The following is a 16,568-nucleotide window of genomic DNA, read 5'->3' as shown; positions in this document are numbered from 1 at the left end:
ACTATGGAACTTGGAACCCTGATGATCAGTTCCTTTAATGGCCTAGACCATTTTTCCTTCATAAAAAATAAAAAAAATAAAAAATCCAAGAGAGGATAGAAGTGGAGAGGGCAGACTGAAGGGAAGAGATAACACAACATTTATATCATGGTCTTATTTTTTTATGTGTGGCAAGTTATACCTGCTATATTCCCCTCCCCAAAAAAAATGGGTAAAGGAAAGTGAGGGACTTCTGATTTTCTGTGACTACAATGCAACTAAGAGCAAAAAAGAGGAATCATAAAAGTTTTGTAGACCTATTATTTTAAAACGTGGTCACTGGAGCTTTGACAAAGGTTGAAACATTAAAAAAAAAAAAAAAACACATGTATGTATATAAATACTGAGCAGCTCAGCTCTTTCAACTCTCTTGCAACTTGTCAGAGCAACAGAGTTGTTTTTTAAAAGCAGCTTGTTCATTAGGACTTTGTTCCAAGCTCTCAAATTTATAAATATACACCTTGTTTCCAATGTTGTCCTTTTAAGGATAGAACTGGTAAGAGTCTCCCAAATGTGGGTGGCTTGAATTCATTTTTAAAGTCTCTTAAACATTTCTAATTGGGAAAAATGGTCTTTAAAAATCACTTTAAAGTTCCTTCAATCTTTCAGAGCATGGAAAAAAAATGTTTTGGTTCCAAGCACCACGTTGTTTTTAAACAAACCAAAAAAGGGGCAGAAATTGGTAGAAACCACTAATTTAGAGTACTAGCATACTTCATTGGTTTTTATTTCATTCAATAAATATTTATTGAACACTGATTATGTGCAAAGCACTGCTATAGATGCTTAATGAGCTCCTTGAAGGCAGGGATTGTTTCTTTCTTTCTTTTTTTTTTTTGGTCTTTGTATCCTCAATGCCTAGCCAATGACTGACATATAGTAGTTACTTAATAAATGCTCCAATAGATGATTCAAACAAGGTTAAATCCAATGCAGGTCTTGCCCTTAGGGAGTTTATTTTTTTAGAAGGAGAACAAGACAACAAACAAATGTTATAACTGATGAAAAGGAAGTTGTGGGGTAGTATGGAAAAGAAAGCACAGATCCAATCAAAAAAGAGATAGGCATAAATCATTTCTAAAAATAGTAGCTAGCATTTACATAACCTTTTAAGGTTTGCAACACACTTTTCATATTTTATTTCATTTGAATCTCACAACTCTGGGAGGTAGGTGCTATTATTAGTCCCATTTTATTGATAAGAAAACCAACTATAAAGGTGACTTACCCAGGATCACATAACAAATATGGCTTTGATAGTCCACAAATTTAGGTTTCCCTCATTCCAAATCTAACACTTTATCCATACCACTAAGCTACCTATAAGAGGGATTTAAGGTGTTTTTTTTTTTTTATTTACATATATGTTGTCAACTGAATTATAAACATTACTGAATAAAAAAAAATTGAGAAAAATAAATTTAAGGAGATACCTTGATAATAATGGTTCAATTTAACAAAGTATTTCATCTAAATAGTAGAAACTAAAATGAAAACTATTTTTTCTCAAAAATTATTTCAAACTAAATTTTATGACTTAATATTTTAATGCTTTAATACTATGGCATTAAAGGACCAAAATAATTCCTCTCTTTCGTTTATATCAATGTCCTCAATACTGTAGTAGTATACTTCCTCCTCCTTTCTTTTATTTAGGTTTTCCCTATTCTTTCTAGGCAAGTCTATTATTTTTTCTGTATAAGATTAGCCAGAAAGATTTTGGATAAATTTATCACATGTGTTTAAGCACAATTACAACCCCTAAGGAAGAAAAATTGATAAGCAGAGCTTTTGCTAATGATAGGATTCAGAAGTATTTGAAAATAATTCTAATTTGTCATTTAAAAAATTATTGTTGTTTGCTTACCTATCATTGTTCATTTTAACCAATGCAATAAATTACTTGGAGAAAGTCGTAACTTATATATGAATTTTTATAGATTTGAAAAGACCCACTCATGTTAAGAAAAGCAACATTCTCAATGGAGAAAACATAAACTCACAAAAATGTTATTGTTAAACATAATTTTATTTGTTTATATTTGTTATTTGTTATATTTGTGTAATAACTTCCTTCTAAAGGGCTCAAAATGTTTTTTTCAGTCTATGGCTCTGATTCTACTAATAATAGAAAGTATATTGGTCACATTTGGTAATGTATTCATTCTTCCAAGGTATTAAATGCTACCTTTGTGGCCTGAAAGAATGCCTGAGCCTCTAAAAACAGAATAGTTTTTAACAGTAGGATCAGACTGGAGCTAAGTATAGTTAGTCCTATTTTACAGCTAAAGAAAATGACTAGGGAGAAAGGTGGAAATGGCTTCCCGTAGGTCAAACAAAACCATAGTTGGTTGGCAATGAAACCCACACTTCCTGCCTAGTGAGTGGTCTAGGTCTTAAAATCATAGAAGGATAAAGGTCAAGTATTTTTCAGTAATAAAAGAAATGTTTAACCCAAAATCAGTACCCTGTCATAGGGAGAGGGGAACATTTTGATAGCTAGCCACTAGAACACAATTCTGGGCTAAGAGTCACAGCTCTCCTATACATCTAAGATTCATTCATAGTTAAGCCCTCAGGTTGCATGCTCATAAATGCTGAAAACTATTTTCCATCCATCATTCAAATTTCCAAAATAAACTAAAAAACTATCCTAAAGACTACCACTGGAAAAAAAAGTTACCCTTGATTTTAATGTTCTTAGTGTGAGGTGTGAGAATAAAGAGCATTTTGAACCTATATAAGTTCATTTATACAAACTCTTTGCTTTGAGGTACCAGTTTTAAGTTATAAAAAGTTTTATAAAATAATCTGTGTACTGCATTATCTGGAAAAATCATTTCCGTCCTTGAATATATCATAAAAATTAAACACATCATTATAACAAAATTCAACTTTTATCTTTCATATGCTTAACAGTGCTAGATACCATACAAATCAAACATAATCTCTACCTTCTAGAAACTTAAAACTGTCTTTCTGTCTCTCTCTCTCTCTCTCACACACACACACACACACACATACACACACACACACACACAGAGTAATCTATGAAAATTCATAATATTGAGATAAGAGAACTGAGATAAGATACTGAGAGAACATGACAGGAATCTAAGCTAAGAATAAATAATCATATTATTTATAAACATAAGGAATTGTCATTACGAAATGTTGAAAGCATAGGCTGCTTATACTATATGAGGATCAATTCTGATGGAAGTGGCATTGTCAACAATGAGAGGAGGATCCAAATCAGTTCCAACTGACCAGTAACAAACAGAACCAACTACACCCAGCGAAAGAACACAGGGAAATGAGTGTGGACCACAACATAGCATTTATACTTTATTATTGTTTCTTGCATTTTTGTTTTTCTTCCCATATTATTTTTACCTTCTTTCTAAATTCAATTTTTCTTGTGCAACAAGATAACTATATAAATATGTATACATTATTGTATTTAACATATACTTCAACATATTTAACATGTATGGGACTACCTGCTATCTAGGGGAGGGGAAGGAGAGAAGGAGGGAAAAAGTTGGAACAGAAGTTTTTGCAAGAGTCAATGTTGAAAATTTACCCATGCATATGTTTTGTCAATAAAAAGTTATAATAAAAAAAGAAAGAAAGTATAGGTTGCATGCTAGAATTATAAACGAGGACATAAATAATTATTTTCACATGGTTAGGGAAGACTTCCTAGAAAAAGAAGAATTTCAGGAAATTTTTTCGTAAAGAAAAAATAAGAGTTGGAATTGATGAATTAGATAAATGAGGAAGTAAATGAGTTCTGAGGAAATAAATGAGTTCACTTATCAACGTAAATAATTGAGACAATAGAGATTAAATAATCTCTGGTACAAAGATAAATGACCTTGAAATTCTGGTTTCACAAAGGATGGAACAAGAATCAGTTTCATTAGGACATTTAAATAGTGATGGGAAGAGGGAAGGATAGAAGAAAAGGAAATATAAGTGAAAGGAAGATAGTGACAAAGGAATACATTCTTATCTTTATGTGTAAGTGATGTGCAGGTACCAGGCTGTCTCACAGAGTGCTTCAACCACAAATAAGCAAGCTAAATGCTAACTTTCTTAAGGTATTTAAAATCTATTTTAGTGTCTCTCACTCTGTCTCACCTTCTGTCCTAATACTAGGGGACTTCAATAAATCATACATTGATACTCTCACTACTTTATCTGCCAATATCACAGACCTCTTAAATTCTATGACCTAATACTCTTTTACTCTATCTCAGCCACACACAGGAAAGTTAACACTACATCTCACCATTATCCAAAAATATCCCACTTTCTTAATTAGAAATTTACTTTCCTGACTATAACCTCCTATTCTCTCTTCTCTCCCCATGTCTCATAAAACTATATTTTGCCTTTATTGTGACCTCCAATTCTTCCCCCTTTAGTATTTTCTCTGGAGACCCTGCTCCAATTTCACTCCTCCCTCTCCCTTTCCAGACTGGACCCTATTGTTAGTCATTTCAACTTTATAATCTCCCCTGTTCTCCAATTCTTCAGCCTCTTGTCCTACCACCTCTTATCTATTACAAAAACTAAATCCTTAATTACTCCCACTATCTGTTTCTTCCACTCCTATTCATATGCTACTGAATAGAGCTAGAGGAAATCACACAATTGGGGTTACTAGATATGAATTCATGCTATCCAACTTCAACTGGACTCTCACTGTAGCAGGTTTTTTTTAATTCCTTCCTAATCGATTCTCTCTCTCTCACTCTTATAGAAGCTATTATATACACCTTTTCCCCTCATCAAGCCTCCCATGACTTCCCCTCCTCCATTTTTCAGCAGAGAACCTTACCTTTTAATTTACTTTATTTAGTTAATATTATTTTATTATTATTAAATTTATTAATTTAATTTATTGAGGTCTTTTGAGATGAGCTATCTCTCTTTTCCCATTCTTTTCAACTCAAAAATCTCTTGAGATCATTTTCCATTCTTTCCTCCTTTCCCCTATCTCTGATAATAGAGATGTCTACCTAACAAAACCAAAACTTCTACAAGTGCACTTAGTCCCTCAGTTTTCCCTTCTCTATCTCTACCTCTCATCTTCAACCTTTCCTTCATTACTGATTCCTTCTGTACTGCCTTCAAATATGCCTATCTTCTCCACTTCTCCCAATTGCTCTCTCCCTATCTCTCTCTTCATCAGCATCCACAATTTAACTTCCAGGTACTGAACTTTAAGCATTAGTCCTGGATCACTGATTGTCAATTGGACATTTCAAATGAAATGCCCTTAAAACATCTCAAATTCTCCACGTTTCCAAAACTGAACTCCTACACTCCTTCTCCCCTTATTGCCCCAACTCTCCCTTTTTCTAGACTTAACTATTCTAAAAGATACCACTATAATTCTCATCTAGATTCATAACCACAGAATTATTCTGGACTCCTCATTTTTCTTCACCCCATGTATCCAATAAATTGCCAAAGCTTGCTGTTTCAACCTCCATATCTCTCATATCTTATCTTTTCCCTTTACTCATCAAACTTTTACCTTAGTTCAGGCATTCATCATCTGGATTATTGCAAGAGACTCATGATGGGTCTTCCTGCCACAGGTTTCTTCCCACTTCAATCCATTCTACACACTGCTGCCAGTGCAATGTACTCAAACATAGATCTATTTATGTCATTTTCTTAATCCAATTCCAGTGCACTTATTTTCTTCTAGGATAAAATAGGAACTCCTTTATTTAATTTCAAAAGTCCTTCATAATTTGAACCAATCTATCTCTTCAACCTCAGTTAATCCCCATCTTCCTTTCTAAATAGCATTATTCTCTCAGTTCTCCACACATGACACTCTACTTTCCATCTTTGTGCCTTGCCACTGGCTCTCCTCCATGCCTGGAATATATTTCTTTCCCCTTTCTACTTTAATTGCTTCCTAGAATCTCACTCTTTTTTTAAAACATGAAACCTTTTTATATAGTCTCCTTCCTATAATTTGGCTTCCCAAATCCTTTGTACTTCACTACTTTAAATTTTGTTTTTATTTGTACTTTATGTTTATTCTATATTTACTCATTTATTTTATTGTCTTCCATATTAGAGTGTAAGTTTGTTGGAAGAAAATTTGTTTCATTCCTTGTATTCATGTTTGCAAGGATACCATAGAGCTGACACATAAGAGGCACTAAATAAAAGCTTGGTGATGAATTGACTGATTGCTGAGATTTGCTATATGCTTCAAGATTCAGGGAATCTCAAAAAAATCTCAAAGCACCAGGCATATTTGAATTTCTTTCTTTCTTTCTCTCTTTCTTTCTTCCTTCCTTCCTTCTTTCCTTTCCTGAGGCAACTGGGGTTAAGTGACCTGTCCAGGGTCACAGAGCCACGAAGTGGTAAGTGTTTGAAATCAGATTTGAACCCAGGTCCTCCTGACTTCAAGGCTGGTGCTCTATCCACTGTGCCACCTAGCTGTGCCCTTGATTGTATTTGTCTAGAAAAAATTTGGTTTTTAAATTCTGTTGTTGTTTTTTTCTTAATATTTATCCTTCTGAATGGAGATAAGTAGAAATATTTTAGCTATCAGCCAATAATTAAAGTACTAATAATTGTATTATAAGTTGATACTTATATTTACTATTCTCATCAAATTGAACAATTAATTTTAGCAGTTCCAGAAGTAACCATTCAGGTAGACACACAATTATTCAGTAGGAAATTTAAAAAGAACCTCCATAACAGAGAAGTTGAAGTAGTAATAGTCCTTAGGAAAAATAGGGACAAAGTCCCTTTTAATCAACTATTCTAAACTTTTTATAACTATCCTTTTTTATGCAACTGGATTTCTGCAAATTTCTAACCTAGTTCTAAGTCATTATTCATAATGAATAATCAATTACTCAGTCAAGAAGTAATATATTTCTAATATGTAGTGAAGTCAAAACATTTCGGGCATCAGATGTTATTCTTTCAGAAATGCTTATGTATACCAATTTTTAAAAAACAATCCATGAAAAATTAGTTATATGCATCAAGTCATTATATTTTAGCCTTTGTAGATGAAAATATATTTTAAAATAATATTTAAATAAAATGCTTGTTGTACATATATATTATACTCACTGTACCATCTAATTCACTAAAATCATTTTACAACTTTCTGAGCAGAAACAAGTCTCCAAAGAGCCAGAGCCCACTTAACAAAAGAAATCAGTTTTGCACACCAGAAATATAATGGATGATGTAATGAAAACAGAAAGTCTGAAATCCTCCCAAACCTATTTTATCTGAATTCTAGGGCCTGAGGATATCTAAATTAGAAGTCAACAGCCTCAAGATGGTTGATCACCACAAAGGAGCCTATGAATGCCTCTGACAAGTCTAGAATAGAAATAAAAAAGAGAAGGTAGAAAGGGGGGGAAAAAAGAAGAACAATAAATGAAGTAACAGGATAAAAGAAGAAAGAAGAGAAAATGTCCATATATAGTGGAGAAGTGGTCATTAGCTGGCAGCGGGTTGCTTCAGGTACCACTGAGGGGCAGCACTGCCACAGGTTGCTCTTTTAAATCATTAGAATTTCCTATGAATACATAGATTCAGGCTTCAGTGGATAAGGAGATATTCTATTTTTCCTCAAATGGTATCTTTCCTGAGATAAGCAAAAATCTATCATCCTAGTCTCAGCATAAACATAAACATCTGGTCAGATGACTTTTGTTAATCACATTCTATGGAATTACAGGCATTAGCATCATGGCAGGAGAGTGAGGTTAGGAGGCAGGGATTAGAAGAAACAGGAATTATTTGAAAACCAACTTCTATGACAGCGATATCTATGCTCTTTATCCATATCTGTGTAATAATTAATATTTCATATTTAATTTGCCTACCTGATTCAACTAAGGTAAGTCATTAAGAATTTTTTTTTCTGAGCGTCACTTCATTAAATGCATCTTTTAACAACAAAAAAAATTAGATTTTTCTCCCATCTGAATGAGTTGATCTGAGTGGATAGTTGCTTAAAACATTAGGCCTGACTATTCGTCACAGAAACATATTCATAAAGTAAGTCCTTACCTAAGCAATTCAATTTTGTATCATTTTTCCATAAAAGATTCTCTCAAATCCTTTGTCAGATTCTATTCCTCAAAATTTCTCCTACTCATTCTTTTACTAACAATAGTTCTCATTTTTAGAATAGATTCAGACAGGTGGTGACATGAGTCTGTTTGTTTTTGTTCCAACAAGTAACTGTTCTTTCAAAATGCAAAAGATGATTTTTAAATATTTTCTTGCTCACATTCTCTAGTGATTAATAGGCCATCAAAAATACAATATTAATAATTATCATTGTATCTAAATCTCTATAATACTTACCATGTGCCAGGCACTATGTTAAGAGCTTTGCAATTATTATCTCATGTGATTCTCATAGCAACCCTGAGAAGAAGAGTGCTAATATTATCCCCATTTTACAAATGAAAAAACTGAGGCAAGAGGAATAAAGTGATTTTCCCAAGGTCAGATAGCTAGTAAGTGGATTTGAACTCAGATCTTCTTGACTCCAGGTCTAATGCTCTATATATTATACTACCTAGACACCACATTTGAGGACAATTGCTTAACCATGTTTTTAAAAGATGATATAAAATATTATGACAAATTTTAAATTTGTTTGGTAGCATGCCTGAGCTTACCATCATATTTGTGTTATGTTCCTTCTCATATTCAACATACAAAAAGACTATCTAGCTTTAAAGACATACACAACATATACATACAACATACACATATGTAATCCAGAATTATACATGTAACAGTTTAAATAAATCCTTAATATACTTGTGCTGTTTGTTTTATTATAACTACAGAGCAAATAGCATATTTCAATTAGCTGAATGAAATTAAGATTTGATAAATTAATGTTGAAGTAATAAATCCATTCTAGTTTTATTATCTTGGGGAAGATTAAAATCTGTAGCTTACTTTAAAAAAAAAAAAAAAAGAATGTTACATTTCATTCAACCATGTATTTTCAAGGCAATAATGTCTAGTGTATTGAAATACAGAAACTAGTGAAGAGGTCAAATAAAAGAGGGAAAAAATCTTTTTGTTCTTTAGAGAATAAAGTATATCCATCTGTGGTGTTATATAGAATACAGAGTCAGAAAGAGGGGGAAAGATTGAATATTTAGATGACATTTGATATTTTTCACTTGCTGACTTCTTGACTTAGTGTTCAAAAATGAAATAGTTTCTTGTTAGAAAAGCCAATGTTTTTATCTTTTTTTATTCCCACTATAGAAAATGTTGCTTAAGTGCTTCTCTATTGCTCTAAGAAATAGGGTTTCTAGTCTACAGAACCGAGCTCAGCAGAGTACTACTTCGTTCTAACTTGCCAGTAAAGCCTTTTCTTTACTGGTTGCCAAAAATCAAATCTTGGCCACTTAATGCTCTGTGTTCCACATGTTAGCTCACAACATGTTGAGCAGCCGTGCTAACTGAGATGGATAGTGCTGTCAAACAGGAAGCTGGCACAACAGGATGGAAACAGTGGGATACGATGACCTTTACATTGAGAGAAAAATGTCCCTGAAATGGCATGAAGAGTTTAAGAAGAAAAAAAAAGAAGGGAAGAAACCCTTCTTTTATTGCATTTAAGTGCAAAGCATGAAATAAAAGCAGTGTTGCCCTGTATGCAATTTGCTTGGGATCAAATACTGAATCCCTCTCACAAGAAGGAAAGTAGTCAGAGGAAGGAAATGAATCATCCTTTATCATGCTGCTTTTAAAGTAGTTTGCTCTAGGATTAAGCTAGCCTTACTGGACCCAAGCTTGCAGACCACTCAAATTCATACTCCACTGGCACTCTCTTCCAATATGGAGAACATATCAAATTTTTGGCTCAGGTTCTTCAATCTTTGGTTTAGGACAAGGGGAAGGAAAGATGGTATATCAGAATGAATAAGTAGCAATTAAAATACTCAATTAAAACATATTCTAAAAGTCAGTGAATTATTTTCATAAATAAAAAGTGTGACTCCAGAGTTTCGATCTCTGTTTCTCAGTTACCATACAGCTTTGTATCTTAGCTTCTGACTGCTCCTCTACCAGTAAATGGGAATAATATTACTGATCAAGCTTGGAAGAATATTATGAATCCATGGAAATGACAAGAAAGATCTCAGGACACAGAAAAAGCTATACAAATGTTAAATAAAAGTAATAATTTGAACTCCATGATATAGCATTCCTCATAAAACTGTCATTCAGGCAATTTGCCACATAATGATAATCTTTTTCAGTGGCACAACTTTTTCAACCTTCTAAATATTTTGTTTGTTTTCTAATATGTGGCATTGTAGAAGAATGGCCCAGACTACAGAATGAAACAATGGAATTACAGTATAGTGTCTATGTCATTTTAATTAAATAGATAATGAAATCATCATAAAAGTAGCTTGTTTTATGAAAAGAGCCCATGATAATAATTGGCATCTACGTAGCATGTTAAAGTTTGCAAAGCAGTTTTCATGCACAGAGCTGCTGTCTTTCTTAAAAACAAGAAAGACTAAGGATTACATGTGTTTTTATTATAATTATCATCATTTTTTCCAAAATCTGTCAATAAACTTAGAGGTCATAAATCCAGAGCAAAGAGAAAAGCTGATTTGGTCCTAACCTTCTAGGTGGCCTGATCTTTTAACAGGTTGGATGAGTATAAGACAACAGAACTGTAGATCTAGATATGAGACCAGTTGGGCAGGGGGGAAAGAAATTCCAGAAAGACAACTGGCTCTAGAAAGTTATATTCTAATGCTTTGCAGAACAAGCAAAAGGTAAAAGACTTTCCAGCAATCTAATTTTAAAAAAAGGTACATTAGCTATTTCTTCAGAGAGTAAAATGACAGATCATTCCTTATATCCGTCATTGAACATGATTTCAGGGAAATTTAGTCTCTGAAATCAACACACAAAACATGAGGAGAAAGAAAAGAGTATAGGAATACCTTGTGCCTGAGCCGCAGAACTGTGGGAATACCCAAGGGCCAAGAGTGCTGTCTCCACCAGCTGGCTGAAGAGCACGTCTTTTCGAACCAGTACAAACTCTGCATGTTCTTCTCTGTTGTCATATTCAAGAGAGCTGTCCAACTGCTCCACCACGCAAAAAACAGGAATCATTAAACCTGGATGGGTTTTTAAAAATTCAAAAGCAAAACAAAAACATTGCAAAGTAAATATCACGACAATGGTGAGGGAGAGACAATTATAAAAGTCACTCATTTGTGCTTGAAAAGCAGTTTAGATTAAACATGCCTCCTGGATGCATAAATCTAAAAGAGATCTATGTGGATTGTGTGTGTATGTGTATGTGAGATGTGTTTGAGCACGTTTTCCCCATCATTATTAGCAGAAGCAGAAGCCCATGGATTGTGATAGATAAACTATGCTAAACAAATCATTGTTGTATTTACTATAGGACTAAAAGTTAATGTTAGCAGAAAGATCTTTAGGGCTTTTTTTTCTTTAATTTGAAACTATTTTCAACATTAATAGTTTTGGATCAGGCTTACCATTTAGAAGTCCATTTAAAAATAAATGTAATACTAATACTTCAACTATTGCTATTCTATTATTTCAGAAGTAGCACTGTTCTCCTGAATGTGCAGGGAAGCTAAAAAGTATCAAAAATAAAATTCCATTCAACATTTATCAAGTAACTATTATGTATGGAGCACTGTTCTAGATGCAAAGTTTAGATAAAACATAAAATGTACTTTCATAAAATTTACAATCTAGTAAAAAGTTGGGGGGGGGGGAAGTTTCCTTTTAGTTATTTTTATTTTTTATTTTTTTCAAATCTCATGACAGAAAGAGTACTGAATTCTGTATGAGGACCTGGATTCAAAATCTAACATTGCTACTTATTATCTGTGTGACCTTGACAAGAAAACTTTTCTAGCCTGAATTTCCTTTTCTTAACTAAATAGACTCTAAGATCCCTTCCGTCTTTAATTTCATGAATCTATTTTGTCATTAGTTAACATAAGAGAAATTCCTTCAAGTCCCTGACCTTAGATGCTTCTATCTTAAATTGAACTTACATTAAAATTAGCATATACTTACAAAATATTTTGAGAAAATATACTGTCAACACCAGGTGCAGCTGAAAAGAGAACCTCTTTTTTTGGCTTTTAGAGACTAATTGGAAATCTGTTGTCATTGAAATGTTTCTCTGCTTTGTATTAAAGTGTGAAATGTTAAACAAAGTGAAATTCACTGGAGGTTTACTTTTTTTTAACTGCTTTTTGTTGTAAATAAGTTAGAAGGGCTTTTAAATCTAAACTCAACAGAGATATCAGAAGATCAAGGAGACATACACAGAGAGGTAATGAATACTGATGTTTTCTTACAAGATTTACTGTTATTGATACATTACAAAACAATAACCTTCTTTGGGGTTTAGTTTTATTTATTTGCTGGTGCCAACGAAGTAATGTAAAGTTGGAGGGGTGAGAAGTGGAGAAAGAAGGAAGGAAAGACACAAAAAAGAATATGAATGTGTATTTATTTCTGCATTAATTTGTATGTGTCATTTATGATCTCAGAATGTAGGACAGATGGGAAAGACTACCTTCTGAAAATGGCTTGTTTTATAAAGTATAAGTCACATGTAAATTTGCATAATCAAGATGATTTTGAAGGTTCCTTCCTCTAATATTCCTAATAAGCAATCTATTGACTCATTCTCTTCTTCTGAAAGCCAGAGGGTAGAAAGAAACATGCTGGAAATTATAGTGAAACAGATTTAGATTTTTATTCTAAAGATAATAAAATGATTCAACTAGTTCCCATATGCTAATTATTATTATTAAAGCTAATAAGTATTGGGTATATTATTAAATGTAATAGTTATTAATGATAATAATACTCATTATGAATTGCTATCACTAAAATATCATGATCGTTATCATTAAAACTACACAACAGTCTAACATGCTATCCCTATGACTTACTACTGCAGGTTAATTTTTAAGAACAGCAATATAGTATTAGTACCTACAGTGTCTGGGCATACATGCAGAGATGGCTGGGTAAAGACAAAAAGAAAACAGATTGATTTTTTTTTTAAGAAAAACAAAAACTCTTAACCTGGATAAATGATGTGGTATTAAATTCATTGTTGTTTTAACTGGATGTGATTATTAGAATATATGGGAGAATATAATTACTCCATAATTATTTAAATCCACAAATGTTCAAGAACTAACCAAAGGATTATAAAAATTTCCTGAGAAAAATTAGGAAATTCTCAACAATTCATAATAGAATTTGGCTGTCATGCAACTTCTTATTTAAACTTCTTAGCTTCTAGATTTATTTCATGGAATTCATTGATCAAAAATGTGAATTACCTGGGAGGTGAATCGCTTGAGGATAAATTATTCTCTATATAAGCCCAGACTAGTCATAAAATAAGCAATACATTTGATGATATGGGCCAAATACTTTAAATAAATCCAAATTTCTTACTATTACCAAAAACAATAACTCTCACTAACACCAAGATTCTTCAGTAGAAAGGCAAATCATTGATTACCACAATCTCAGAAAAATCAACTGGCCATAATTATAGACTTTGGCACCTTAGCAATGATATCTTCAGAAAGAGAAATCACATAAATGGCAATGAGGACTTGTATAATCAGAAAAGGACATGGATCAATTTACTATCTTTATATCAAAACAAAGGAAGACGGAGAGAACCTAAGAGCTACAATGGTACAACACATAGATGTTTTAAAAATCAGCTAGTACCTCTAACTTATTTAATAAATATATTTTATGTGGAGGATTTCTAGTTCAAATAGAAAAGACAGGAGGTGGAATAGGAAAGGACTATTTGTGACAGTGAAACAAGCAGGTCACTATATATAAATTTGTATGTGTGTGTGTGTGCATAAAATGATTCAAGAATTCATAATATATATCATGAGTGCCCTGTCATTTCATTGTCAATATCTCTGTATATGTAGATTTCAAAATTATAAATCTTCTTCTGCTTCTTGGTATCATTAATTAAGAGATAGAAATCACAGATAATTTAAAAGAATTCAGTTTCTTTGATCTTTATAACATATTTAATGACTAAGTCTTCTCAATTCTGTAGATAATTAAAAGTCCTAAAGTTCTGTTCTTTTTTTTTCCTAAGCATAAGAAATTAAATGAAAATACATATGAAATTAAGAACTGATGTACAAATATGCACTGTCTATCTATATGGAACATTGTTTTCAAGAATCTATCTGTGATGGTGGTTTCAAGCCCAATGATATTTTTTAGATATTTCATATCAGTGTCCTTGATGATAATTGCATGGAAGCAATAGCTAGTTTTTGCTGAAGGTTAAGCTAGCCCAGTGAATACATAAGCATCTAATAAATATTAGCTGCTACAACATAACAGTTTATATTTATACATTTTATATATTTTAAGCTTTTTCTACCTTTTCATAATAAATTTATAAAGTAGTACAAATATTATTATCCCTCTTTTTCTAATGAAAAGATTGAGAAATCCTGAAAGGATAAGTGACTGACATATGATTATACAACTAATAAATAACATAGGATAATCAATTTTGAGCTGAAAGGGACTTTAAAGACTACCAACTTCAACTCTTCACATTTTTTTTTAAAGAAAGAGACTGAACCCCAGACAGGTTCAAGTAACAAGGTAGGATTTGAAACCAGGTCCTACAATACCAAAGCCAACATTCTATCCATGTACTATGAATTCTCTATCTGAGGTGATAATGATATCATAAGCTCTTAGTCAGAATTGGTCTTGACTAAAGTAACCATGAGATTTGGAGTAAGTTATTTTCATCTTGCTAAACCTTAGTTTCTCTTTTTATAAGAAGATGGTAGTAACATTTGCCATTTATCTCATGTATTTAGAGATAATTTTGGAACTAATATATTTAAAACAACCAAAGACATGTATAAAAAGATCACATAAAAAAGAATTATGAATGATCTGTATTAAACCCTAAAAATGCTTTTTAACTGGTACATGATGTTAAAAATAAATTTTATAATAGAACAGAGTACAAACAGAAAGAAATGTAACTGCTGATATGACCACAAGGAAATGGATAACAATAAAATACAAGATTTGATAGAAATAGAAGGAGAAAGACTCAAAAATGCTGTATAAGAAACCCCCTTGGAACAAACTTTAAAAAAGAGGGGATAGGGAGAGAAGAAAAGAAAGAAAAAGACAGAGACAGAGAGAAAGAACAATTTGGAAAGAAATAGGAGACTTAAGTATTCTCTTTATCCTAAGTAGAAAAATATCAAATCACAGGCAAACTCCAGTGTGAAAGTCACCATTTTGAAGAAAATGTTTTAAAAATAGGAAAGTACTTCAAAAATTAAGTTAAAATAAAGGCCGAATTAAAATTTTAAATTAGAATAAGCAAACATAGAAGTAAATGAAAATACAATACTAGGAGTTAAAGGGAAATGTTCTAGGAAATCTTTCCAATATGGCAACTCTATAGTGTTCAACATTCTGCTTTTTTTTTTTTTAATCAAGTAGAAAACTTTGAATCTCTGATTATAATTATTGCCAAATTCCTTTCAATAGAGTTAGTTGAATCGAAAGGTAAGCCTATCACTCCAAATATTTGCTAAAAATAAATGTTGTTCTATCAGTTGGAACAAATGGTAAATTTCATTGTCATAGAAATATAATAAATAGGGGATCCCCTTTAAAATTAATATTTATTTTACTAATAATATTTGTTCTATTACTTATAAAGATCAATTTGTCATTTGTATTATCAAAGTGTTAAAGATAACTTTCCTAAAGTTTGTATTTGCTTCTTTGCAAAGCATTTACTAGAGTTTTGTGTTAAACTTGAAACAATCTTATGAAGCTGATAATTATTATACCCATTTTAGAAATGAAGAAAATAAGATTGTCAGATATTTCCCAAGGCTAATCTAAAACACAGTGAGGCATGAGTTCTGATATTAAAGTCTACCAAGGATAGATCACTTTAGTCCATCCACTGGAGTACACTATAATTCTCAACATACTACACATACCAGAATTCTTAATATAATTCATATCATAAGCTTCATAATGAGGCCAAATATAAGAGTAATATTATATGAATGACCTTACTTAGGATTTTGTTTTTTGTTTTTTTGCTGAAGCAATTGGGGTTAAGTGACTTGCCCAGGGTCACACAGCCAGGAAGTATTAAGTGTCTGAGGTCAAATTTGAACTCAGGTCCTCCTGACTTCAGGGCTGGTGCTCCATCCACTGAGCCACCTAGCAGCCCCATGACCTTGCTTATTAATGCTATGAGAAAAAAAAATACTCATTTTATACAATGTGGCAAAAAGGGTAGGGGTATTGCTATGTAAGTATAGTGTTTCAACAGAATACCACCCTCCAAAAATGATACCTAAAAATACGGATACGACTACACTTGTAGCCATCTTAGTTAT

At 32.3% G+C, this 16,568-nt stretch overlaps 1 protein-coding gene across 2 annotated transcripts in view; it reads right to left on the bottom strand.

Moving 5' to 3' along the window:
- Positions 1-16,568, bottom strand: part of SATB2 (SATB homeobox 2) — a 217,356-nt gene that overhangs the window by 177,485 nt on the left and 23,303 nt on the right. For both annotated transcript variants that reach the window (XM_031960233.1, XM_012544916.3), the window contains exon 3: positions 11,055-11,231. In XM_031960233.1, coding sequence (XP_031816093.1) covers positions 11,055-11,231 — 177 coding nt within the window. The remainder of the gene's footprint in view (positions 1-11,054; positions 11,232-16,568) is intronic.

Source organism: Sarcophilus harrisii, chromosome 3, assembly GCF_902635505.1.
Source record: "Sarcophilus harrisii chromosome 3, mSarHar1.11, whole genome shotgun sequence".
Taxonomy (NCBI): domain Eukaryota; kingdom Metazoa; phylum Chordata; class Mammalia; order Dasyuromorphia; family Dasyuridae; genus Sarcophilus; species Sarcophilus harrisii.
Note: the sequence above shows the minus strand (reverse complement) of the source record. Positions and strands in the feature narration are given on the sequence as shown.